General features: G+C 43.4%; 1 protein-coding gene across 3 annotated transcripts; it reads left to right on the top strand.

Moving 5' to 3' along the window:
* Positions 1-633: 633 nt before the first annotated feature.
* MGST3 (microsomal glutathione S-transferase 3) lies at positions 634-27,580 on the top strand. 3 transcript variants are annotated; one of them, XM_063598662.1, is made up of 8 exons: positions 3,156-3,220; positions 8,697-8,931; positions 10,997-11,181; positions 21,806-21,929; positions 22,979-23,052; positions 23,947-24,004; positions 26,241-26,313; positions 27,331-27,580. In XM_063598662.1, exons 4-8 carry the CDS (start codon positions 21,813-21,815, stop codon positions 27,462-27,464), a joined length of 456 nt encoding a protein of 151 aa, XP_063454732.1. In that variant the 5' UTR covers positions 3,156-3,220; positions 8,697-8,931; positions 10,997-11,181; positions 21,806-21,812; the 3' UTR covers positions 27,465-27,580. The 3 variants fall into 3 exon arrangements, with proteins under 3 accessions (XP_034795403.1, XP_063454731.1, XP_063454732.1); XM_063598661.1 differs by lacking the exon at positions 10,997-11,181 and having other exon boundaries at positions 3,141-3,220; XM_034939512.3 differs by lacking the exons at positions 8,697-8,931; positions 10,997-11,181 and having other exon boundaries at positions 634-3,220.

Below are 27,580 nucleotides of genomic sequence, written 5' to 3'. Positions count from 1 at the left end.
GAGCCTTGAACACATTTTAAGAGGCAGGGAGACAAAAAGGGACCAGGAAAGGAGGCAACAAAGAAAACAATCACGACATAGCAATGTCTGAGAATCCAAGGATAGAGAGCGTTTACAAGGAAAATGGTGACCTTTGAGAGAGCAGTGTGAGATGACGTTTGGAAGCAGAAGCCAGATTGTAAATGGAGAAGGAATTAATGGTGACTGAAGTTAAGTACAGAGTAACTTCCCAGCAAGTGTTAACATATCCATAATTTATATTGTTGTAATAGTGTTGTGGAATCAGGAGGACCAGAGAGAGGCCTTGGGGTATATACATGAGGATATCTTTATTGAGTGCACTCAGACCCAGCAGACTTAACATCCAAAGACCGGGCCCAGAACAAAGAGAGCACTTGACTTTTATACACACCTCACAAAGGGGTGTGGGCCAGCCTGAAGCAGGCTTACAGTGGCATGAAAGCAGGGATACAGAGGCAGGACAAAGACAATTAATCAAATTGTAACAGGTTCATAACTCAGGATTACATATGACCGTTGCTATGCAACCCAGATGTCCATTATCTAGGTTTGCCTAGTGCCTAGCACGGGTTATTCCATGACCTTCACTATAGCGTCCAGGTGGCCTGCTCAGACAGTTTATGACCTTCACTCCACTGCTTAGATAAAACAGAATACCTGAAGTCACCAGTTACAGAGAACAGGAATTTTCATAAACTCATACCATAAAACAAAGGAAAATTTGTTTTTCTTCTCCCTACGTGGAGGGAGTGCTGGGAGAGTCTCCAGAGCACATTCCTTTGTGTCCTGGCTCCTTAGATAGTATTATCAAGACTTTCCCCGGGTCTGGGCTGTGCCCATTGCTGCCTCTGGAACAAGTCAGCCTACTACAGGAAAACTTACTTCTCTTTTTAATTTTTTCTTTAATTTCCCACCTCAATAGGACTTGCAAAACATATTATCCTGAGACAAAAGGGCAGGACTTTTGTGTAGCACTTTGTCCTCACTTCACCTGAACTTCACAATAACTCTGTGAGAAAGGTCTTATTCCCCTTTAGAGAGATGGAAGAAAATGATATCCAATATCCAGTGTGGGAGAGGACTGTAACTCTCTTCCTGGAGTGCATCTTGTTGACAGAGATCAAAACCTAGAAATTCCTCTGCAAGGGAATTCAGTGAAAAAAAAATAATAAGCACGTACACAGATTTATCTACAAGGTTGTACACTGCAATAGGAAAACAGTGAAAGCAAGCTAACTCCAGCAAGAGGATTGGTACATCCATGCTATGAAAAGACATGCACTGATTGCCAAATAATGTTGCAGCATGAACCGTTCAAGAAATGAAAAGCGTCCTACATGAAAAAAATACACTGAGTGCATGACAGGAGTTTTCTAGTCCACAACATACTTAGGTTCCCAGTTGCAAATCAATAAAGTGACACTCTGGTTTATGTATCAAAAGAAAAGAAAAAGAAATGAAAAGCAAAAAAATGGTTTATATTTTTTGAAGTGAACAGAGCAGACCACAAAACAGAATATACAGTATGATTCTATTGTGTGTGTATGTAATTTTTTTGTGGGCTTTTCTGTATTTCCGAAAATTCTAATATAAAGGAATACTGCTTTTGTAATAAGATTTTTAGAAGAAGGTCCTCAGTGGTTAAGTACTTGTCTGTGGTCAGAGATAACTGGCAAAGAAGAGGCCAAATTTTTTTTGAGATTGCAGTCTCCGGTGTAAAATGAGGGTGCAAGGTGCATCCCCGCTCCTGATTTTTGAATCATCCCTTCCACCACCTTGGAATGACTTCTTACGTAGAACAGCCAGCAAGTGGAGAAACTTGCCTCAATAATGCAAAACTGTCTCCCTAACTTACTTCCTTTCAATGTTCAAGCAAAACAAAGCCCTCTCTACATCCAACATGACAGAAACCCAACATGACAGAAAGTATGAGAATGGTTGGAAATTGCTGAAACAGCAACAGTAAAGATTTAATGAGCTCTCAAAGTACCTCTAGATGTGCAAATATGACAACCCAATAAAAAGAAACACACACATAACCTAGAGCCTTCAAAAATCTAGATTTCTGCCTTTCCACACCTTAACTTGGAATCATTCAGTGGGTTCCTAAGCACTCTCTCGGAGGTGAGGAATCCTCCAAAGAGGAGACGCTAAGAGAGGCCCAGGTGTGGCAATCTTCAAAAGGATGAGGGATGTCCACAGGAGAGGTGGCGGGAGGGCGCACTTAAGACGCGCGAAAACTGGAAACGTGCCTTCCGCAGTCAGTTCCTTCGGATTTTCCGGCATTTAGAAGCCAGTTCTACTCCTTCAGCCCGACTGTATCTGCAGGTCTCACCCAAGACCAAGACCCCCGCCCCCACCCCTCCTCCACCCGGCCTCGAGCCCCGCCCCGGACGCTGGACCCGAGCGTAACGGGAGCAGGTGTTCACATCAAAGGTCTGGGTCGCGAAGGCAGAGCCTCCATGTGCCGCAGAAAAAACTCCACGGACAATTGGGAGACTCCTTCCAAAAAAACAAAACTCCGGAACCACGCGACTCCGCGCTCAGGGGGCGTGGGTACGTCCCACCACGAGGGCAGGGCTCGGCGCCACCTCTCGGCAAAACTAACAATATTTGTTAGGCCCTAAACAAAAAGGCCCTAACAGCGCTAAATCCATTCACTTCGGGAGTGTAGCAACCTGGGACACCAAGCGCCGCCCACGCCGCAGCTACGCGCCTCACGGACACATCGATTGAGGCGCGGCTACTTTCGCGCACGCGCCGTGCATGCCAGTGCTTCGCCCTTACAGCAGAGCGCCTAAAACCCTACGGTGGCTCTGCTGGGGACAAATTATTCACGTCCCACTGTTCTGCAAACCCAATCCGGGAAGTATGACCTGGCTGGGACAGTTTAGGAAGATGGCCACGAAGGCACCTGGGGGAGTAGATATATGTATTTGAGAATGAGAGGAGTAAATCGCTGGACGACCATGAGCAGGAAGAAAATTAGGCCTCCACCTCCCAACCAGTGGCCCTGAGTTGGCAACTTAAGACAGCGCGCGCCAGGCCCAGGAGCCCCGCCTTGGGGGCGTGGCCGCGCGCTGGTCGACTGGGGCGGGGCCTGCTTCTGGCCCCATCTAGCCCCGCCCCAGGCGAGGGCGCCGCACCCACACTGCGCTGCGCAGTTTTGTTCTGCTCCAGCCGTTCGAAGGTGATCCAGGTGAGTGCTAGCACCTGCGGGCAGCCACGAGCACCGGGCCGCCGGGGACACTTCAGCCTTTGCGCAGGGCACTCCCATATTTCAGCCTATGCGAGCTGAATAGAGACCCGCTGTTTCTAACCTCCCCCCACCCTTATCAGTAAATTAGCGATCTGAATTTCCACTCTCTCTGCTCTCCCCTTGCCTTGCATCTTTTCCCTGGTGGAGTGGGTTGGGAGCGTCTAAGCGAGGCCCGACCTATTTATGTGTAACTCAGGAAAATTCTCAAGGTCAACCCTTCCTCCATTCCTTCCTTTCCTCTCCTGCTGTCCCCGGGCTCTGCAGTCTGGGGGCACCTTTCTGCCTTCCGGAGACCACCCGACCTTGCCCTCTGCTGTTCCGGCGCAGAGGATGAGCGAGCCGGACACTGCAGGGGGAGTGGTTGTGCAGGCCTGATCAGTAACACTGGTTTCAGAAGTGGCCTGTGAGCAATGCACCCGCTGCGGTGGGGATGTGTTGCTAGGGACGGTCGGGAGAGCCTCCGAAGGAATTGTGTTTGTTTTCCTCCTGCCTCTTAGAATCGTTTGTCCATTTGTACTGGGAAGGTGGTCATTTCCTACCGCTGACTTAGAGCAAGAGACGCCTCTAGGCGGGTGGGGGACTCTTCAGGTTCTTCCTTGGATTTCAGAAAATGCCCCCTCCTTATCTGGGGTGGCAGCACGGAGCCGTAGGGCTACAGTAGTGGGGCAGTTGCAGGGCGGTGGAAGGCGCTGGAGACTCCTTAGTGAGTCATTCCCCGAAGTTGTGGCTTCTGCTGATACTTTCCTTGAGAGTCACGAGTTTACAAGCTACATAGTAGCGTCGGGGGCAAGTGAGTGTGGAAGACGAGGTAAAGGAAAAACAGATATTAGGATGGGTAGAAGGAGAGGCAGGGGTTAGAACTTTCCTTCCCTGGGGACAGGAGATGCCCTGGAGGGGAAGGCGCTTCCGGCTCTGCAGATATGTGCTGTTGGGCCTAGGTGTGGTCCTGCGGAATTGCTGCAGATTTTAGATTGCTGGTGGGTAGGAGCTGCAGCCAGGGCTTCTCTTGGGAAATATGTAGATCACCTGGAGCCTGCAGTTCTGGGAGGCACCCCAGGTTATTGGTCAGAGTTACAGGCTATATTTTATTTCAGTGAATTCAGAGAGCACATTGAGTCAGATCAAGAATGTTTATTCTCATAGGAGATGAATTTAAGGAGTTAAAACTAACATATAAAATAGAATCAAATACTTTCATCCCTGGGAAGACTTTCCGTTAAGCTTCCCTCCTGACACAATGTTACGGAAATAGAAAACTTTGTCAAGTGATTTTTTTTAACCAATGTTACTATATATAAATCTGCAGGGAGACTGTCGCCAACCATAGAAACTGCGCTACAGGGGCCTCCTTAGATTAAGGAACAAAACTGGAGAAGGGCAGCCTTCCGCTTTATTTAGATTTCTTCCTGTTGGCTTAGAGTTCTGAAAAGACACAATCCTGGAAGAGGTCCTGCTCGCCTGGAGATTAGCACCGAGAAGGAACATACAGGAAAGAAGGGCTTTACCCACTATTCAGAGAAATGCTAAAAAGCCCCTGGAACAGTCTGGAATGAGATGGATGTCAAATCAATCTGTCAAAAGCAATTTAGTGCCTACTGCACATCTATCTGTATTTAAACATATTGTGCCCTGTGTTTATACTTAAATCTTCTGAATCTATATTTAGAACACCATTACCGACCACAATTGACCATGAACCATCTAGCATTTTAAAGCAATATTTGTTTCGAAGAATATACTGCTACTGTTTTTGCAACTCAATTTATTAATGCTACTGTAAGCTTACCATCTTCCTGAACAAAAAAATTAGCAGTTAGCAGCAAGTAGATTATCGCTATGTAAAATAAAATTCCTGAGTTTCTCTCACTCGCTCTTACAGTACCTACCTGCCTACCTGTCTCTGAGGAGAAACGCTGTAATTAGGCAACAGGAAAATTGTACTCTTTCAAATGCATTTGCAAATGCCTTTAAGGATTTTATCCTTTAGAATCATAGATCTTGCTGTTACCTTCTGAGTTATTTCTAGAGTTGATCTGTTCATTAACTGGAACTTGCGTTCTACGATTTAGTTGCCTTATTTCCACCCTTCATTTTTTTAATTTTTTTAAAGCAAAAATTAATTTTTTTATTTTTTTATTCCACCCTTTAAAAATAAGTAAGTGATATTTTATTTTATAAATAAATGAGCAAGCAATGGGAGCGGTTGTACCACAGCTTCATTCTAAGTGTAGACAGGCATGAAAAGGTCCAACCCCTGTTTCAGGCAAAAGCCAGCAGCCTAGGTGGTTCCTTCCTTTGGGGTGGTTGGTACCCTAACGGGTATTCAGCAGCTGCTACAAATTAACTACAGTCTGCCTGCATTTCTTGTAATAGAAAATTACCAAGTGGTGTCAATGTGACTCATTCGAGATTTTTTTTTTCCTTCTGGAAGTCATAGCTTAGTTTCTCAATGACTCTTGGTTCCTATGTAATGCCAGTTAAGGGACAGCTATATGACATGATATATAAATGAAGTGCCAGTTTCTGTGTTACTTTGCTCCTTGCAAACCTATATGCCTGAAAGATTGGAGGAAGTTTTTTCCTTCTCGTAATCTCTACTTCTTTTGTCATACTGCAGTGCTGACACTCATTAAAAAGAAAACATTCCTTGTTTGGACCTTTCCCAAAGTTTTTTTTTTTTTTTTTTTCTCCTTCCAATTTGAAACATCTCAGGCTTTAGTCAGTGGCAAAATTGAAGTTAATTGTTTGCTCTCTCTTCTTGTTAATGTATTTTGTACTCAGGAGAGGGTCTGGGGACATAGAAATGTTTCAAAAGATGTCAGGTGTGGTCAAACTTGCTTTTCAACCTCATTGAGAGAAAATATAGCAAAAGGCTGAGAGCACAAACTGGAGCCAGACTGCTTGGGGGTGTGGGGATCTGGCTGTGCTCTGTGATCACTGTGTGACCTTGGGCAGGTCACTTAACCTTTCTGGTACTGCGTTTCTTCATCTGCAAAATGTGAGTAATATCATAGGGATGCTGTGAGGATCTAAATGAGTTAATACTGATGAACTAACTGCTTAGAACAAGGTTTGCCCCGTACTAAATACTGTGCACAGTGGTAATAAGTAATAATAATTGATTTCTCCTACTTTTCTTCCTCTAGTCTATATCACTACCCTTCAGACACACTGGACTCTTTTCTCTCCTTCATACAAGTCAAGCCTTTTTCTGTCTCCAAGTCTCTGCTCTTGCTGTTTTCTTTACCTGTGTTCTCTCTCACATATCACTTTATGCTCTTCAGATCCTTTGTCACAATGTTACCCTTATGTTTTATGGTATGGTCCTGCTGTGTTTTTGTCTTCCCTGACTGCATGCTCACTCATGCTCTCTCTCGATCGTGCGCTCTCTCTCTCTCTCCCTCCCTCCCTCCCTCTCTCTCCCTCCCTCCCTCCCCCCCACTCTCAACTGTGTATTCTAGAGAGTCAGGACCTTCCTTCTCATTCTTGATCATTCTCATAGTAGCCCTGCCCCTTGAGTGGAACATGGCATTTAGTAAAGGATGAATAAGGGAAGGAATCATTCTGAGAAAATACTGAAGATGATAGCTATGGACTTGAGGCAAGCATCCCATTTAGGTAAAATGCTTTGTCCGACATTGAATTTATCATATCAGCTTCATTTAATGCATTACGAGATGTTGTCTTTATTTTTCCTTCTGTATCCCATGGCTTCTCACCATTCCCCTCCCCCTCCGCCCCGCCCTCTGAGGTTGCTGCCTGCAGACCATGGGAAACATCCAGTGGGCTGTCCCTGGGATCACATCTCTTGGGAAGCTCAGCTCCAAAGGGTCTAGCAAAGCCCAGGGCTTCTAGGTTAGGTATCTCCCACAGAACCTTCTGTGTCAAGAATCTGGGAAAGTTTGTCCTCATACCTGCAGGGGAACCTGGAATTTATTCTGTCTTGTTATAAATCTAGTATTCTTAGATTCCTGAAGAACAGAATTACCAGTTTTTTCTCAGAGGAGATTTCATCAGGCATGTGTGTTTAGTGCCTTATTACACAGAAGGCACACTCCAGAGAAGAAGAAAGCAGGTAATTTGCTTATTTGGCTTTAACAGAGTTTCAACAGAGTTCGTGTGAGTGCAAGCTTGTGCTCTATAACCAAGAACCATTCACTGGAACTTGAGCATCCTGCTGATCTTCCCTCCCCCACTCCCAGCCAGTGCAGCCATGTATTAAGCAATTGTTTTCAGTACCAACAGTTTACCAAAGTGTTGGAATAAAAACGACATCTAAAACTTGAATATTTTATATGGCCAAACTATGGCTATTTAACTATACAGTTGAATATATTTGGATTATAACATATTTATCTCTTAAAGGGACAGATCTTCCATCCTCCTAACATATAGTTAGCTTCCACTCTCCAAATATTCCACCAGCAACATTGATGAATATTGAAGACTATGGACTGTGAGGTACTGTGAAAGACCCACTCTAGGACCTGCTTGCTGCTATTTGCCTTACTTGAACCAGTAATCAAGTGCTGGATAAATAATATGATTTCTATTCAACTTTTTGTTTTTAGCCCTTAGGGAACAATCTACTGAATATGCAATGCAATTGTGGGGGGATCGTTACTTTTCATTACCTAGGTTTCTATTCCTTCTTTCAAGTGTAATTTAAATCTGGCTGTCGTGAAGGTTTGGCGCTCAAACAGATTTTAGCGTCTGTTTAATGTAGAAGTGGACTGGAACTAGCATTCTGAAAATGTAGTCTGAACCCAAAGAAATCCCATGACTCTCCTTTTCTGTCCTATCATAGAAACAGATAATTACATTTTTAAAGTTTTTGTGTGTGGGTGTGTGTGTTGTCATTTTGAGGTGGGGTTTCGCCATGTTGCCCAGGCTAGACTCAAACTCCTAGGCTGAAGCAGTCCTCCCACCTCAGCCTCCCAAGTAGCAGGGATTACAGGCGTGCACTACTGCACCCAGCTTAAGTTTTACTTTGTTTCTAATAGATATATAATATTGGATATATTTATGAGATACAGTGTGATGTTTTAGTACGTATATACATTGTGTAATGAGCAAGAGGATTGCGTTTATGGGCCAGGCACGGTGGCTCATGCCTGTAACCCCAGCACTTTGGGAAGCCAAGGTGGGTGGATCACCTGAGGTCAGGAGTTCGAGACCAGTCTGATCAACATGGTAAAAACCCATCTCTACTAAAAATACAAAAATTAACCGGGGCGTGGTAGCACACACCTGTAGTCCCAGCTACTTAGGAGGCTGAGGCAGAAGAATCACTTGAACCTGGGAGGCAGAGGTTGCAGTGAGCTGAGATGGCACCACTGCACTCCACCCTGGCAACACAGTGAGACTCCATCTCAAAAAAAAAAAACAAAACTGTTTTTATGTTACTTCCCTCTAGGCTCTTTAATTTCTCCATGGAGCATTGTGTGAGCTCCGCTGAGCATTGTATGGAGGGTCAGCTGCCCTGGCTGGAGATGGTTTTGAGGCTTGTTCCTTCGTGGAAACATCTGGATGCGGAAGTTAGGCTGTACAACTATCCAGGGGAGCTTTAAGTGAGCCAAGTGGACCCTCAGCACCACCTCAGAGTGTTCGAAGCTACCGTCTGGTGTTTGGGACTCAGGGAAGTCCATTTGGTATGATCAGACTAGCCCTTTATGTGACTATCCTTGTGTGTTACTCTCATTAAAATATTGATTTTTGCCATGTAAGGAAGATTGGAATAGCACAGGCAGCCGAATAAGGATTTTAATGAAACATTGGAGAATGGCTTCAAGTTAATCTGTGAATGCTTTGTCATTGTCCCATCCCTGGACACATTAAAAAGAAAAAAAAGAGCAGTTGAGAAATTGCAGTACAATTTGAGGAGAGCAATATCATACACAGAAGTAGGGACTACTTTTGTCAAAGCTGGATTTTATTTATTTGGGAGCAAAGAGAGAGAGCTGAAAGACATAACCTTCTCTCCCTTAAGAATCTCATTGTCATTTAGTAAAATAAAAGGTAGTGTCACTTCATGGCTCAGAAGTGGTAAATTATTTGAGGCAAGTACCCAAATCCATAAAGCCTGACTTTTGCTTTGTTTGTGGAATGCTGATTGTGTGCTGGGGAATTTCTGATGGGCAGCCAAGAGGAATTTGGGAAGTAGTGAAGGAGACCTTTACCCCAGGAGTGTTCTATTGGATGTAGTTCAGGAAGCTTTCTGGGTAAGCCTTGCAACCAAAGGAACCCTGCCCCAGTAAGATACGTCAAATGGTGGCAGAAGCAAGAATTAGAGGAAAGGTTGAGCAACATTTTGGTATTTGAATAGCTGTGTTCCCAGGAAACTCTGTCAGTAAAATTTCTAGAGGTTAAGTACCTTAGCCAGATGTCATAATGAACCCCTGTGTTGCTAACTCAAATGCTGGAATGGAGCATGTGTTTTAGGAGTTAGACCAACACTGCCTCATCTTAAGCCCAAGTCTGATCACTCCTAAACTGAAACTTTGCAAATGTGTGTGTGGTAGCTTACTTAAAACCCATTGGGTGTCTGCTAACTCTGGCTACACTGAAAAGTTTTTGCTTTCCACCACCCACTGACGTCAGAGCCCTGCTGCTTACCAGGGCATGTTAGTTTCCTAATCTACCCCTGAAAACCTACCATGGCCCGGGGCTTTTCTGCTACCCTCCACGTCCTATAACCTGCTTGCTTCAAAATACTGTTCCTAGTTTTCTTCCCCTAACTTGATAATGTCCTCCAAAACAATCAAGTTTGGCAAGTAATACACTCATAAATGTAAAAGTTACAAATAGAAGTGCTGCTGTGTTTTTAAAACGTTATAGGGCCAGGAGCAGTGGTTCATGCCTCTTATCCCAGCACTTTGGGAGGCTGAGAGAGGCAAATTGCTTGAGCTCAGGAGTTCGAGACCAGCCTGGCCAACATAGTGAAACCCCGTCTGTACTAAAAATACAAAAAATTAGCTGGGCATGGTGGCACACACCTGTAATATCAGCTACTTTGAGGCAGAAGGATTGCTTGAGTCCAGAGGTCAAGCCTGCAGTGAGCCCTGATTGTGCCACTTCCACTCCAGCCCGGATGACAGAGGGGGACCCTGTCTCAAAACAAAAACAAAACAAAACAAAAACCCAGCCAGGTACGGTGGCTCACACCTGTAATCCCAGCACTTTCGGAGGCCAAGGAGAAGGAGGGTGGATCACTTGAGGTCAGGAGTTCAAGACCAGCCTGGCCAACATGGCGAAACCCTGTCTCTACTAAAATACAACAATTAGCTGGGCATGGTGGTGCATGTCTGTAATCTCAGCTACTTAGGAGGCTGAGGCAGGAGAATCACTTGAACCCAGGAGGTGGAGGTTGCAGTGAGCCAAGATCGTGCCACTGCACTCTAGCCTGTGGGACAGAGAGAGACTCCGTCTCAAAACAAACAAACAAACAAACAAACAAAAAAACCCACATTCTAGAAATAATTAGGTTTCTAAAGTATTCTTAAAAGGGGCATCTGTGGAAACCAGCCACTAATAACATATTTAAAGGAGAGAGACTGAATGCTTCCCCCTAAGATGAGGAACGAGGCAAGGATGTCGGCACTTGCCACTGGTATTCAACATTGCATTGCCCCTAACCAGGACAATCAGTCAAGAAAAAAAAAAAAATAAAAGACATCCACATTGGAAAGGAAGAAGTAAAACTGTCTCTCTTTGCAGATGGTATGATCCTCTATGTAAAGTATTCCAACGATCGTGGATCTGTCTCTCCCTCCCCTACGCTCTTGGGCCCTGGCTCTGTTTCTCTCCTGGAGTAGAAGCCTGTGGTGCAGCAGGATTCAATTGCCTTCAATTGAACGTTGCAGAGGACTTTCCCCTCGGTGCTTCCCGTACTGGGGGAAGAGGTGATTTAACTTCTGAGTAAGGGATAAACCCAGTAGTGTATTAGTAGCAAAAAGCATGGACACTGGCATCAGTCTGCCTGTATTCAGATACCAGCTGTGCACTCATCAGCTGTGGGACCTTAGGCAAATTGTTGAATTTCTCTTTGCCTCCATTTCCTCATCCATAGAATGGGGATAATAATAGTAACTATCATATGGGATTGTTGTAAGGATGGAAAGTGTTAAAATATCTAAACTCTGTTACAGTGCCTGCCATAAAAGAAGCACTCTAGGCCTGGCGCGGTGGCCCATGCTTGTAATCCCAGCACTTTGGGAGGCTGAGGCAGGTGGACTGCTTGAGGTCAGGAGTTCGAGCCCAGCCTGGCCAACATGGCGAAACCCCATCTCTACTAAAAATACAAAAATTAGCTGGGTGTAGTGACATGGGCCTGTGATCCCAGCTACTCGGGAGGTTGAAGCATGAGAATTGCTTGAACCCGGGAGGCAGAGGCTGCAGTGAGCTGAGATAGCACCCCTACACTCCAGCCTTGGTGACAGAGCAAGACCCTGTCTCAAAACAAAACAAAACAAAAGAAGCACTCTATGGGACCAGGTCTTATAGTTAGGTATTATATATGTAGTAGTGATATTTTCAGTTTTGCTGTTTCTGCCAGATGGGATGAAAAATTCCATGAGAAGTTGGTTGGAAGTCCTACTGATTCATTAAATAGGCCTTTCATTTGAAGTCATGTTTCTAATCGTTCAGAAGTTGAGGTATGCCTGATCCATGGTATTAGAAGGGATGATCCCAGAGAGGTCATTCTGTAGCATAATGAGCATTACTTTTGAAGGATGGAGAACCTAGAACTCTGACTCATTTGACTATGGGAAAATCTGATGTGGTGAGTGACCATGACCATGAAGTGAGATCTGGGAACCCAATGGTGGTCACAGGATAGAGACTCTGAAGATACTGAGCTGGCTTACACACTTGCTTTGTTGTCTCGAACCTCTTTTAAAGCTGAAAGAAGAAGTCAGTCTTCTGCTGGGCACACTGTTAGTGTGTAATTGTGAAGAGCTTAGCTGGAGCTTGCTCTTCACAACAGTCTCTGATCTCATCAGCCCCATTCTGTTTTCAGGGGTGGTACAGAAGGAGCACCTCAGGAGCCTCCAAAGATAGTAGTAGAATATAGACCACCAAGACAAGACTGTGACTGTGGTTTTGAATCAGATAGAATCACCACCTCCTGCAAATTTTGTTTTTGCTCAGAACAGTGGTTCTTAAAATGTGGTCCTTGACCAACATCATCAGCATCACCTAGGAACTAGTTAGATATGATAATACTCAGGCCCCACCTAACATGACTGAACCAGAAACTCTGGGACTGAGGTATGTTTTAACAAACTCTCCAGGTGATTTTAATGCCACCAAAGTTTGAGAACCACTGATCTAGGATATAGAACAGCAGCATTCTACTGAGTTTCTGTCTTCATGCAAGTTGCTATAAAAAATATAAACAAGGAGGCACGCTCTCTGTCCTCAAAGAGCACAAAGTCCATCTAGAGAGGTATACTATATTCAATGCCACACAAAGGAGGCCTTCCCAGCCGGGATCCTGATGCAACAGCCCTGCCCAGTCTGTATGCCATTGCCATGTGTTTTCCCCAGAAGAGTTCCCATTCTTGGCCAGGTGCCTGTAATCCTAGCACTCTGGGAGGCTGAGGCAGGTGGATCACCTGAGGTCAGGAGTTCGAGACCAGCCTGGCCTACGTGGCGAAACCCCGTCTCTACTAAAAATACAAAAATTAGCCTGGTGTGATGGTGGGCACCTATAATCCCTGCTACTCGGGAGGCTGAGGAAGGAGAATCACTTGAACCCAGGGGGCGGAGGTTGCAGTGAGCCTAGATCGTGCCACTTCACTCTAGCCTGGGGGGAAGAGCAAAACTTTGTCTCAAAACAAAAAAAGAGTTCCCACTCTCTGAAGCTGTTTTTTGTTTGCATGTTTGTTGTCAGTCTCCTGTCATCATTGGAAGGTCAGGGCCTTGAGGGCAGGACCCTTTCTTGTTCACTGCTGCATCCCCACCCCTCAGCAGTTCCTGGCATAGACAGCAAGTGCTTTATATATTCTGGTTGAATAAATGAATTAAGTGTTCTTTGATTCATTATGCTGTCTACGGTAGGAAACTCTATTTTGCAATCTAATTAGACCAGCCTTTTGCCAAATTTGAATTATTTTAAACAAAATCAGAACTAATGTGTAAGAGCATACAACTGATTTGTAGAAAAACCAGTATCTCCTCATTTAGGAACTGTTGCATATGTGGACAGACATGTACAGTTACCAGTATTTATTCCTTCATATTTGGACCAACATTTATTGTTTATACCAGGTACATATCTAGTTTATCTAATTTAATTCTTCAAACCACACTGTGATATAAATGGGTAGTATTTTCCCTGTTTTGTAGAGAAATTAGATACATCCTAAAGCTTGCAGAGGCGATGTGTGAATACAGGTCTGTCTGACTCCTCAATTCCTGCTATCTCTAGTCTTGCAGATTTCCCACAGGAAAAGATGAATCATAAAACAGTATTGAAGTCCACTAGCAGTAAAAACATTTAGGATCTCTACCCTTAAATAAGTGACAAAAACTTTCTAATTAAAAAAAATAGATAATTCAAATTTCTTTTAAACCTTTAATGTTCTCTTGACTGATCTATTTTGACTTAAGACTGCCAAAAAACAGTTAACTAGGAGCAGCTACCTCTGCAATTGCTAATAAGGAAAGTAAGAATAGAAACTCTTTCATCCTATTTCTGTCTTTCCCTACCCATTTATTTTGTTTTTGTTTTATTGTGTTATACCTAGTTTGTGATTATTGCTAGGAAGGGAAAAATCTGGAATTGGGTACTTGTTTACTTATTTGCCTGTGTCCCCTGCTAAAAAATGAGTTTCATAAAGAACCAACCTCTGGCTGTTCCCTGTTCGTCTCCAGCACTAGCCCAGTGAGTGGCACATAGTGGGCACTCAGTAAGCCTGAATAAGTAAATGAATGCACGGTCACCCTCATGCAGTGCTGAGCAGTGTCTGGCTGCAGCAGGAGTTTGAATGACTGCAGCTTCCGGATGTCCATAGTCAGTGCTAAAATCCTGCTTCCTTCTGGCTGCTTCTGCCTTTCACATGATAGCATATATTTTAACATGGCTGGCTGCTGAGAGTTCAGAAAAGGAAGAGGATATATGTGGTTCTAAACTTTGCTATTTTAAAATGGCAGTTATAAATTCTAAAATGTATATTCATTATCATTTAGCAAAACATCCCCGTTGAGTCAGGTCAAGGACAGTTAACCAAACATTAGCATATGTAACGTAACATAATATATAACATTTACTGAGTCCTTCCTATGTGTCAGGCATCATGATGAATGTTTATAGACAGTATGTCCATCTAATCCTCTCAACAACCTTCCAAGGTTATATTATTATCTCCATTTAACAGGTGAGGAAACTGAGGCGCTGAAAGGTGTTAAGTAATATTCCCAAGGACACTTAACTAGGAAATATGAGAACCAGGTTCTGAATGCAGACAATTTGATTCCAAAACTGCATTCAACTGCAAAGCTGTCTCGTGAACTGCACTTAGCAGATAAGTGGTGGTACTCAAGCCAGAAGTCAGGTCTGATCTTTCGGTTCCATCATTCCATACTGCCTGTTCCTCTGTCTTCTCAATGAATAATTATTGTCAAGCCACTCTAATTTTTTTTAGATATGTATTTGCTCATTTTGGAAATTACAGAAAATTACAAAGAAAAATCTATAATCTAGCCATCTAGAAATAACTATGCTTATGATTTTAATACTTTCTTAATTTTTTTCTATTATTAAGAAAACCAAGATTATTCTACATATACTTTTATTTTCTTTTTTCCCCACTCAACCTGCTGTATATTGAGCCTGTTTTAACCTCTTTAATATTTGTACACACCATTTTTAACAGTTGTATAATGTTCTATTTAACGGGTATATTATTTATTTAACTGGCCCTCTATTATTGGACATATGTAGTATTTCTGGTTTTGCCATCATAAATATTGCTGAAGTAAATATCTTTGAACCAAATTTGTTTGCATTTCTGATTGTTACCTCAGGATAGATTTCTAGTAGGATTAATAAGCCAAAGAATATTAATATTAAAAAGAATATTACTGGCCAGGTGCTGTGGCTCATGCTTGTATTCCCAGCATTTTGGGAGGCTGAGATGGGAGGATCACTAGAGCTCAGGAGTTCGAGACCAGCCTAAGAAACATAGGAAGATCCTATCTCTTAAAAAAAAAAAAAGAAAAAATATATATAGGCTGGGCGTGATGGCTCACACCTGTAATCCCAGCACTTTGAGAGGCTGAGGCAGCCATATCACTTGAGGCCAGGAGTTTGAGACCAGCCTGGCCAACATGGCAAAACCCCCATCTCTACTAAAAAATAAAAAAATTAGCCGGGTGTTGTGGCGGGCGCCTGTGATCCCAGCTATTTGGGAGGATGAGGCATGAGAATTGATTGAATCTGGGAGGCAGAGGTTGCAGTTAGCTGAGATTGTGCCACTGCAGTCCAGCCTGGGCGACAGAATGAGACTGTCTCAAAATAAATAAAATAAAATAAAAAAAATTTAAAAATACAGAAATTAGCTGGGCATGTCAATGTGTGCCTGCAGCCCCAGCTACTTGGGAGGCTGAGTTGGGAGGATCACCTGAGCCCAGAAGGTCAAGGCTGCAGTGAGCTGTGATAGCACCACCATACTCCAGCCTTGGCAACAGAGACCCTGTGTTAAAAAAAAAAAAAAAAAAAAAATTACCTATTGCCAGGCTGTCCCCTAGATGGTTCTATCTTATACTTCCCTCAACAGTGTAGAAGAGGGAAAACTAGGTACTTTTAACTACAGTTATGTGTTCACTCATGATGGAGATATGTTCTGAGAAATGTGTTAGGTGATTTTGTCGTTGTGAGAATATCGTACAGTGTACTTACACAAACCTAGACAGTATAACCTACTACACACCCAGGCTATATAGTCTAGCCTGTTGCTTCTAGGCTGCAAACATATACAGCATATTACTGTACTGAATACCATAGGCAATTGTAACATAGTGGTATGTATTTGTGTGTCTAAACATATCTAAAAACTTAGAAAAGATCCAGTAACAATATGGTATAAAAGACAAAAAATGGTACACCTGTAGAAGGCACTTACCATGAATGGAGCCTGCAGGACTGGAAGTTGCTCTGGATAAGTCAGTGAGTGAGTGGTGAGTGTGAAGGCCTAGGGCATTTCTGTACACTGCTGCAGACCTTACGTACACTGTATACTTAGGCTACACTACATTCACTTTTTAATATTTTTTCTTCAATAATAAGTTAAACTTTAGCTTACTGAAGCTTTTTTACTACAATTTTTAAACTTTTGAATCTTTTGTAACAATACTTAGCTTAAAACACAAATACATTGTAACTGCATAAAAATTGTTTCTTTGTTTTTTGTTTTCTTTTGTTTTTTTCTTGAGACAGAGTCTCGCTGGGTCTCCCAGACTGGAGTGCAGTGGTGCAATCTCGGCTCACTGCAACCTCCACCTCCCGGATTCAAGCAGTTCTCCTGCCTCAGCCTCCTGAGTAGCTGGGATTACAGGCACTCACCACCTCGCCCAGCTAATTTTTTTATATTTTTAGTAGAGACAGGGTTTCACCATGTTGGCCAGGCTGGTTTTGAACTCCTGACCTCAAGTGATCTGCTCGCCCTGGCGTCCCAAAGTGCTAGGATTACAGGTGTGAGCCATCATGCCCGGCCAAAAATTGTTTCTTCATATCCTTATTCTATAAGATTTTTTTTCTATGTTTTAAATACTTTTTTTTATTTTTAAAGAAGCAACACCATTCAGTTCAGAACACCCGTACTGACTTTGAGCTGATGGCCTTTGTAGGTTTCTAACTGGAAGTGAAATTTTTTCTATTTTTAAAACTTTCTTTTTATTTCATAGTTACTTTTTAAGCTTTTTTTGTTAAAAATTAAGACACAAACACACACCTTATCCTAGGCCTATACAGGGTCAGGATCATCAGTATCCGTCTTCTGCCTCCACATCTTGCCCCAGTGGAAGGTCACATGGACACACCTGCCATGTGTGGAGCTGTCCTCTCCTATGGTAACAAGGCCTTCTGGAATACCTCAGGGAGGACCTGCTTGCACCTGTTTTACAGTTAACATTTTTTTTTTTAATAAGTAGAAGGAATACACTATAATGCTAAAAAGTATAGTATAGTAACTACATAAACCAGTAACTGTCATTTATGATCATTATCAAGTGTTATGTGCTGTACATAATTATACATGCTATACTTTTATATGACTGGCAGCGCAGTAGGTTTGTTTACACCAGCATCACCACAAACATGTGGATGATACAGTGTACTACGATGTTACAATGGCACAGTGGCTATGATGTCACTAAGCAATAGGAATGTTTCAGCTCCATTACAGTCTTATGGGGCCATTGTTAAATATGCAGTCCATCACTGAAACGCATGGCTGCATGTGGTAGAAGGTTTCAATTCATAAATATTAATTTATACTGCTGGTTTATGACTAACCCAGGAAACTGCATAATGATTAACAAATGCTACGATATAACCAAGTGAATTGCAAAGTCATCTACACCTGTATTAAAGTTCAGCTCAGAAAGGACTGTTGGACTGTGTGTATCTAGCACTACGTAGAAGAGAAAGTCAAGGGCAAAGTTCCCACTCTCAAGAACTTTATCTTGTTGGGTTCATGAAAGGGTTTCTGGTGACACAGAGTAGGTATATAATCAGCAAAATGTGGTCTGCGGTTCAAATGAGTGCTCATGCCAGAGATTGGTTGGGTGCCAGCTATCAGTTCTTCCACCCTGTCCCTGGAAGCTATCTGCTACCTCTGGGGCTGGCACAACCCAGGGTGTGGCTGCGACTGCCTAGGGTGTGGCCACTGTGAACTGAGCTGCATCCCCTTCCTGGTGCACACCCGCACACACAAAAGTCACTCTCTAAGGAGTGGGAATATCTATCTCTTTGCCTTGGAATCTTCAGAAAATAATGATGTAGCAAATGATAGTTTTTTTGAATGTTGATTTAATTAAGCTGATTCTTTCTTTGAAAGAGAAGATTTAATGATTTTTCACTCCCTATTGCATTTATGTTTTCCGCAACTACGACAAGAGTTTTCTCTGTGTTCTGAATTCCTCTTTCTTAAGATTTCTCTTTCTGGATTAGTCATAAACCAGTCTTTCTTAAATACATTCAGTTTCTTCCCTGGTTTCAATAGATATTGAGGGAAGAAATGGAAACCTGAATTGGTTAGATGCATACTTTATACCAGACACTGTGCCAGATGATAGAGATGATCTCAGGTGTGTATTCAGGGGAGGGGGTACGTGGTGGTGGTCATTCTGAAAGACACCTGCAGTTGCAGCTCAAATCATTTATTCCGTAAGTATCTATGAGCGTGCACACTGTGCTTGACATGGAAGATGCCAGACAAACGTGGTCCTGCTCTGTTTTAAGTGAAGGTTGTTATGGTGTATAAAGCAGGACACCTCACTTGGTAGGAGTGCAAGGAGGTATCAGGGAGGGCTGTTCTGCTGCCCTTCTCGCAGGCAGCTTTTCAGGCATTGCTCCTGCACCTATGCAGACCTGTCCATGGCTCGTGCGGGGGACCCTCAGGGAGAACAGTCACGCTGCTGCCCCAGGCACTTGCACTGTCCCTGTGACTGAGTATGCATCCTCTGCAAACCACTGCTGTAGCATCAGACTCTGGGTACCCTTACTGTGAATTCACTGCCTTTCCAAGGTCCTAACTGTTCCTGGCTCTGCTTGTCATCATCCAGATTCATAACGCCATACATACCTTAACAAAGTGTGAGGAGAGTAACTTTCACTAGGGTGCAAATGCCCATCAGGTTTAACCTCACAGATTGCATTTATACTTTAAAAGAGGAGCTCAACAGTAAATATTAATTTGTAATTATAGATTCTAACTGTGGATTGTAGAGCAGTTGCTTTGCTGTGACAGAGGCATCTATGCAAGAGGCACTTCTCTTATCTTGCCACCTACCTACCCTAGCCTCTTAAAATTAAGAAAAATAGAAGTCAGTGACTAAGCCACCAAATTTGAATGTGTTACCTGGGCTAGCTGGAGTGTTTTGGGGGAGAATTCTAAAACCTGCTCTGGTCTTAGCTCTGCCCTCATTTACTGAGCCTCTATTTCCTTTTCTATAAAGTGGAGCTAATAGGAGTTTTGTGAAGAGTAAAAGTGAGCTGAAAAGTGCTGGGCTGACACAAGGTAGCCCTGCACATAGCCAGGGAGCCCAGCATCCTGTCCAAAGATTAGAGTCTGAAAGCTGACTCTACTGATTTGCAAACTTTAACCTAAAGCAAATATGCTTAATTTTATTGTCCTTACATTTATTGCTTCTGAGAGACACCTTTTTTTTTTTTTTTTTTTTTTAAGGCAAGGTCTTGCTCTGTTGCCCCATGCTGCAGTGAGGTGGTGCAATCATAGCTCACTGCAGCCTCAGCCTCCTGGGCTCAGGTGATCCTCCCACTTCAGCCTCCTGAGTAGACATGAGAGTCTCCCTGTGTGGGCCAGGCTGCCTGGCCTCAAGTGTTCCTTCCACCTTGGCCTCCCAAATTGTTGGGATTGTAGGTGTAAGCCACCATGCCCAGGTGGCAGCTTTATTTTAAATGACCTGTTTGTCCCAAATGTGTTGAATTTAAGGATAGGCTGGAGGTTCAGTCATTTTTATTTATTTTCAAAGAGGTGTTCAGAATTCACACTCTGTTTTTCTTTTAATAACTACTGTGGCTTCCTCCTCATGCTGACTTTCTACCGTTGGGAAGAGAATGTGGGCAAGGAAGCTTGGAGGGAAGCCAGAGACTCCTTGCTCTCTGCAGCTGTACAGACAGGCCAGGATCTGCTGACCTGTGGAACCAGCCCGCTGCAGTGTGTGCCCCCCAGCCCTCGGAGGAGCAGCGGGCATGCCTCAGAGAGCAGCTCAGAGGGAAGACTGTAGAAGGGGAAAACTGATGAGAATTATTGTGAATCATGGTGGGGAGGAGGGATTTTAAGAAGTTAGGCCTGTTAGGCTGGGTACGGTGGCTCACACCTGTAATCCCCGCACTTTGGGAGGCCGAGGTGGGTGGATCATCTGAGCTCAGGAGTTCGAGAATAGCCTGGCCAACATGGCAAAACCTCGTTTCTACTAAAAATACAAAAATTAGCTGGGTGTGGTGGTGCGCGTCTGTAATCCCAGCTACTCGGGAGGCTGAGGCAGGAGAATCACTTGAACCCAGGAGATGGAGGTTGCAGTGAGCTGAGATCGTGCCACTGCACTCCAGCCCGGGCGACAAGAGTGAAACTCCATCTCAAAAAAAAAAAAAAAAAAAAAAAAAGCAGTTAGGCCTATTTTGCTGTGCTAACAGAAACTTACTTTTAATGAACTGAGCTGCATGCCTACCCCAAATTCTGTTTTAAGGAAGATGCTCTGACCACAGTGTCAGTTCGGCTCTAAAGTTTCAAGGGATACTGAAAGGGAATATTGGAACCAAATGAATCTGAATGGGAATCCCAGGTCTGTCACTGTCTGTTTTAGACCTTGGAAACATTACTTAACCTCTTTTGAAAATAAGGATTTACCATCTTGTTGGTTGGTTTGTTAGGATGATTAGATACATTCCAGATCAGGGTAACTCTCCTAGGTTAAAAGCAGGGACTGAAGCCAGGCAATTACCAGGGATGGAAATTTTAAAGCTGACGGCAGAACACACACCAGAGCTGCTGGCTCGTGGAAGCCTTTGAAGTGATGATTTGATGGGCAATCTGAGTTCCTCAGGAGCTGCCCAAAGCCTCATAGGCTCAGGAGCCATGCTCTGCTTTCAGAGTACTCAACCTGGGCCTTCCCCTACCTGTGTGAGATGTCTGCTGCTGCACCCGCACGTGCCCCAGGATCGAAGGGAGGCCTCAGAGTCCTGCCCTCACAGTGTCCCCCATGTCTGAAGGCAAAAAACTTGGAATCACTATGCATATACTATTTTGGATGCTCGCTTTCTTGCTTTCTCACTTTCTTGCTTTCTCTCTCTCTCTCTCTCTCCCTCTCCTCCCTCCCCACTCCCTCTCTCTCCCTCTCCATCCCTCTCCCCACCATGCCCTGCTCCTCTCACTCCCTCCCTCCCCCTCCCTATGTAATGTATACTTTAGCATTTTACCATGTTAAATATTTTTTCAATAATGTGATTTTTGTTGGCTATATTATTCTACAGCAACGACTACTGCAGTGGTGTAGATAAATCTCATAATGTTGATCAGAATCTCCCAGGCACAAAAGAGAAAAAAAGATACATGATTGTATACTTTTCTGTGTATAGACTGTATAGTTGAGTAATTTTTAAATTATTTTATATGGTACTGTCTTTGATGACTTCTCAGAAACATCAGATTGATTCATACCTTTTTTTGGTCTCTATTTATGCATTTGCCAGTAATAAAGCATCTTGCTCCCTAAGGCTTCACACCATGAAATAGCCACAGTGCTGGGGGCCGTCCCAACGTGTTCTTTCTTCCACAGACGCAAGATGGCTGTCCTCTCTAAGGAATATGGTTTTGTGCTTCTAACTGGTGCTGCCAGCTTTATAATGGTGGCCCACCTAGCCATCAATGTTTCCAAGGCCCGCAAGAAGTACAAAGTGGAGGTAAGTGGGAACACAAGCTGGTGCCCTTATAGGCTTGTCTGGGGGCCACAGGCTTAGCCAAGAACTTATTTTCAGCCATGGAGGGAGAGGCAAGGAGCTAGTTGTGAGAAGTGGCAGTTTCAGGACTGTGTTAGCGATTCTGCTTCTTCATGGTAGGAAAGAGGCAAGAAATACAGGGCCCTGCTAGGGAGTAGTTTCCATCTTGTTTGACTTTGTCTCTTCTGTAGAAAGACCAGGTATGCTGGAATTCCAATAGTACACTTCTGCTTGGAGCTATTTGCTAGGAAGAGAGTTACTGTATTTTCCACAGAGGGTTAAATAGCAACATTGTTTCATGGTGTGCCACTTTAAAAATGATGTCTTACAGTGATTTTCCTGTTTTACAAGTAGAAAAGAGGTATGTGGTGTTGAGATTAGCCTGGACTTAGACATAGGAAGGTGGTCTATTAAACACTTCCTTTAGTTTTAGGTGATCTAGAAGGGATAATTACCAAAGTTGTCCCTGGTGAGCGGTTTTAAATGTCTGTTTCTGTTTAGCAACTTAATAATTAAACTCCCTTACTAGAGCTTCTTTTAAGTTTTTATATTTAGTTTCTTCTTTTTTTTCCCTTCCAGTGGACACTTCCATTAAGATTCTCACACACTCAATTTCTGTTCTTCTATTAAGGGAAATCTTGAAAGGATGTGGTATTTGATGACGCTTAGGAAGGCTCTATTTCCCTACAGTATCTTTGTAATGCATCTGAAATCCACCATTGATGCTTAACGTCAATGAAAAGCACGGAGTTTGGCGCAAAGCTGCCTCTTCCCCTTGTGCAACTACAGCGCAGACATACATTCTTATTCCTGGATATTTAATAGAAACATTGACTCTGCTTCTGAGAATTGAGACCCTTGTCACCATAAATATTTAAGCAGAAATTGAATGGTCATATATCAAGGGTGTGAAAGAAGATACTTTGGAATATATTGTTTTTAAGGTTCATTTTAACTTTCAACACTGAATGCTCCTCTTGACCATCTGATCAGTATGTGCTTTGTTGTGACAGTATCCTATCATGTACAGCACGGACCCTGAAAATGGGCACATCTTCAACTGCATTCAGCGAGCCCACCAGAACACGTGAGTGTCGGCCCTGCCGGGCACCAAAGACATCTGCAGAGTGGGTGTTTTCTGTCTAACACCTCAGCCCTTAGTGCGCTGTATATGCTGAGTCATAGTGATGGTGACAATCATGGGCACCTCATTAAAAGTATTCAAAAATTATGTATGTGAACACATGGACTATTAAGAAAACTTAAGAGTGGTTGGTATGGTGGGATTTCGGGATATTCTTTTCAAAAAATGTCTTCATGGTTGCATTACCTACTACAGTTTTGCAGCATGACCCATCTAAACCGATGTTGACTCTCCCAGGCCTAGGGAGTGAAGAGGTTTTGAATGCTGTAAGGAAACCCACTCTGACTCACCAGGACCTTCCACTTCCATTTGTTAGATGTGAGGTCCTTTTACTCAGCATGTTCCAAATGACCTCTAATCCCATGCAGAGCAAAGGAGGGTGGATGATAGTGACCAGGTCTTCTCCCTGCAGTCAATGTTTATTTTTACCCCCAAGCTTCTAACTTGGCAAGAAAGATGTAAAGATTCATAGTGCTGGCCGGGTGAGGTGGGCTCACAGCTGTAATCCCAGCACTTTGGGAGGCCGAGGTGGGTGGATCACTTGAGGTCAGGAGTTGGAGACAAGCTTGGTCAACATGGCGAAACCCCATCTCCACAAAAGTTAGCCAGGCATGGTGGCACGCACCTGTAATCCCAGCTACTCAGGAAGCTGAGGCATGAGAATTACTTGAACCCGGGAGGCGGAGGTTGCAGTGAGCTGAGATCACGCCACTGCATTCCAGCCTGGGTGACAGAGACATTCCGTCTCAAAAAAAAAAAAAAAAAAAAAAATTCATAATTCTACACAGGCATACTTAAAAAGGGCACTTTTTAAAAGTTTCTTTCTGTCAATTCCAGGTTGGAAGTGTATCCTCCCTTCTTATTTTTTCTAGCTGTTGGAGGTGTTTACCACCCGGTAAGTTTTCCAGGAGGTGTTCATCTATTTGGATAGTAGTTCACTGAGCTATTATCAGGGACAGAAGAAGGAAATAAACATTTAATGAATATCTTCAGTGTCCAGGCACTGCATATTTAAAAGGATTTTATTCAATTATTTCTTACAGAGTTCTTTAAAGGAGATGGGATTTTCCTCATATTTTACAGATAAGGAAAAGCCTCTCATATACTATTTAAACTTCACAAGGTCAAATAGCTACGGAGTAGAAGGATTAGAATTTGAACTCAGGTCTGTCTGGTTCTAAGTTTCATGTCTGTAAGAGTTCATTTGTTGTATTAATTCATTCACACAACAAACTTTCACCACCTGGGGTAAAGCAGTGATCAAAGCAGACAAAGACCCCTGGTTTCATAGAGCTTGCCTTTTTATTGTGGGGGGTGGGGTGGTCACAGAGAAGAAGCAACCTAAGTAAATTACATCATGTGTTAGGAGGCAGTGAGTGCAGAGAAGAAAACAAAGCGGGGAAGGTGGAAAGGGGATGTGGAGTGGGATAATTTTGAATAGGGTGGTCAGGGAGGGGGGCTTTGCTGAGATGATAGTTAAGCAAGTATAAAAGGAGGTGAGGGAGCAGGTGCTGCACGAGTTTCCCCAACCTCCAGCCAGAAGACAAGCAAGGCCTGAGGCAGGCACCTGTCTGGTTTGTTTGGTGAGCAGTGAGAAGCCAATGGAGCCAGGAGAGGGGCAGCAACACAGGGCAGAGGGGTGATGAGGCAGGTCACTGGGGACTTGCAGGCCTCTGCAGTATAGATAGCCCTGTGGGATGGAGATTTAGTCTGCACTTAAACATCTAAATAAAGCAAGTTTATCGGCCTCTAATTAATTGCCATTTGGGTCTTGTCTTAGACAGAAGTGTTCCCCTTTTCTGAGGACAGATTATCTCCTGAAATCAAGTTCTGACCAGAGTGGCCCTTCAGACTTCTGGTTCTAAGCCTTTCCTAACCATCTGGTTCATACCTGAATGCCTTGTACTTTTGTTAAAAAGCTACCAGAATGGCATATCTACTGCTTATGACCTTGAAGGCCTGCATTTTTTTCAAAGAAACATCTACTGCTCTTGTATCTCTTAGAAAATGTATCTTTCTGGTGCCTCTAAAGATCCCCATTCCTAGCAAGTGACTAGACTAGCTGATCTGAATAGCTCAGGTCTCTAGATGAGTCCTCATTTGGTGTCCCCACTCCATCCCCATTCCTATCACACATCCCTGGATCCCATTCCTTATGGGTAGTTCTGAAAAATAAGAGCTAGTTTGGGGACAAGCACCTAACAATTGTTCCTAGGTTGCCAGTCATTAGGCAACATTATAGTAAAGAAGGGCCTGGCAGAGACTAGAGCTGCTATATCGTGACTTGAGGGACTGGCGTTATTTTCATTTGTTTCACCCTCCTGTTGACATTTAATGTTACCCAAAATCAACTCAAACAAACAAAAACCCTGATGCAGTAACCTTATCCCTAACAGTAGCACTGCTGAGTGGGAAAGACACTGGGGAAGGCGGCCTTCTCACATGCTGTCTTCTGTGTTCTCTCCTTGCTTATTTTAACCAAGGAAGTCACCCCAGCATGACAGCCAAAGGGATGGATTTTTCATCTAAGTTTTTATTCTCTCTTCTTAAGGACATTGGGAACAGGGAGACTTTTCCCTCGAAGACCATGTATTCTGGGAGAAGCGCTCCCCCTCTTTCTAGTGGAGCTACACCCCCAGTGTAGCCTGCAGAACCACCTGAGCCCAGCCCTGCCAGTGACTGACTTCACATAGAACAGCAGCTGAGTCTTCAGTCAATCTCATGCTCAGAGGCCCATTTGAGAAAACGGCATTTCCTCTAGTCCTGACTTTGGGGCAGTTCTCTTTTCTGGCCTGCCCTGAGACCGGCTGGCCCACATGTCCTTCTCTTGCTCTGACACAAGTTCCCCAAGATGCCCAGGGCAAGTGGGGGGATTCCTTCTATCCCACCTGTCTAGGAGAAGGCCAATACTCATCTCCCAGGTCCACAAGCCAAGCCATTCATAGAAGAATCACAGATATTTTATTTTCCTGCTGAAACTAACTTAATTCTACCTAATTTGGGTGGGGAGTAGTTGGCCAAATCATGAAATTGTTAACTTTTTGCTAACATATTGTGTAATCAACCCTAGATGTTAAAAAATGTTTGCTTGTTTCTTTCATGCAAATACTAATGTAGCCCTTTTTTCTTAGCGTATAGCTTCTGGCCTGGGCTTGGCCTGGATTGTTGGACGAGTTCTTTATGCTTATGGCTACTACACAGGAGGTTAGTATATATTGACATTTGCCAAGGAAACAACTTTAAAATTTTAAATCCTATGCTGGCCAGGCACAGTGGCTTACACCTGTAATCCTAGCACTTTGGGAGGCCAAGGCAGGCAGATTGCTTGAGCTCAGGAGTTGGATACCAGCCTGGGCAACATGGTGAAACCCTGTCTCTACAAAAAATACAAAAATTAGCCGGATGTGGTGGTGCACACCTGTAGTCCCAGCTACTTGGGAGGCTGAGGCAGGAGGATTGCTTCAGCCCAGAAGTTTCAGGCTGCTGTGTACCATGATTACACTACTACACTCCAGCCTGGGAGACAGAGCAAGATCCGATCTCAAAAAAAAAAAAAAAATCTTATGCTACTATATTTTTCTTCTTGGGAATTTGAGAAAAGGGGAAGTCACTTGATATTTAGGTGAAAGTTCTGTTTTCTTTTTATTAATCTTTCAATTGTAACGAAACTTATTTTTATTGAGCATTTTCTATGTGCCAACCACTACTCTAAGAACTTTGCATATGTTATTTAACCTTACAACAATTCTGTAATACAGATATTATTGCATTTTACAATTAGGAAACTGGGACTCAGCATGATTAAAGCTCTAGGTCACAGAGCTACTAAGCGTAAACTAGTAAACTAGGAATCAAACCCGTGCAGTCCGACTCCAGAGCCTCACCATTACTATACCTGCTATATCTGAGTAAGGAGGAGGAAAAGCCATTTTTAGCTGTACTTCTTTGAAACAGAGGGAACTCCTTCCAAAGGTCCTAGAGCAAAGTTGCTGTAATTATTATCCCATAATTTTCTAAGATCCAACCAATACTACTGTGGCACATTACTTGGCATGTGGTATCTGACTTGCCAACAGCTTCAGGCTAAAGAGTTAGTTAACCTCCTAAGGCCAGTTTGTCTAATGTACAACCTCAGATGCGATGATAGAATGGCTTGCGAATGTTGAAAGCATCATAATTCTGGAGCACTCCTGGTAACTTCTGTTCTTTCTTCTTTTTCAGAACCCAGCAAGCGTAGTCGAGGAGCCCTGGGGTCCATCGCCCTCCTGGGCTTGGTGGGCACAACTGTGTGCTCTGCTTTCCAGCATCTTGGTTGGGTTAAAAGTGGCTTGGGCAGTGGACCCAAATGCCATTAAAGAATTATAGGGGTTTAAAAACTCTCATTCATTTTAAATGACTTACCTTTATTTCCAGTTACATTTTTTTTCTAAATATAATAAAAACTTACCTGGCATCAGCCTCATACCTAAAA

The sequence above is a fragment of the Pan paniscus genome, chromosome 1 (assembly GCF_029289425.2).
Source record: "Pan paniscus chromosome 1, NHGRI_mPanPan1-v2.0_pri, whole genome shotgun sequence".
Taxonomy (NCBI): domain Eukaryota; kingdom Metazoa; phylum Chordata; class Mammalia; order Primates; family Hominidae; genus Pan; species Pan paniscus.
This window is presented reverse-complemented; position numbering and strand designations above follow the sequence as displayed.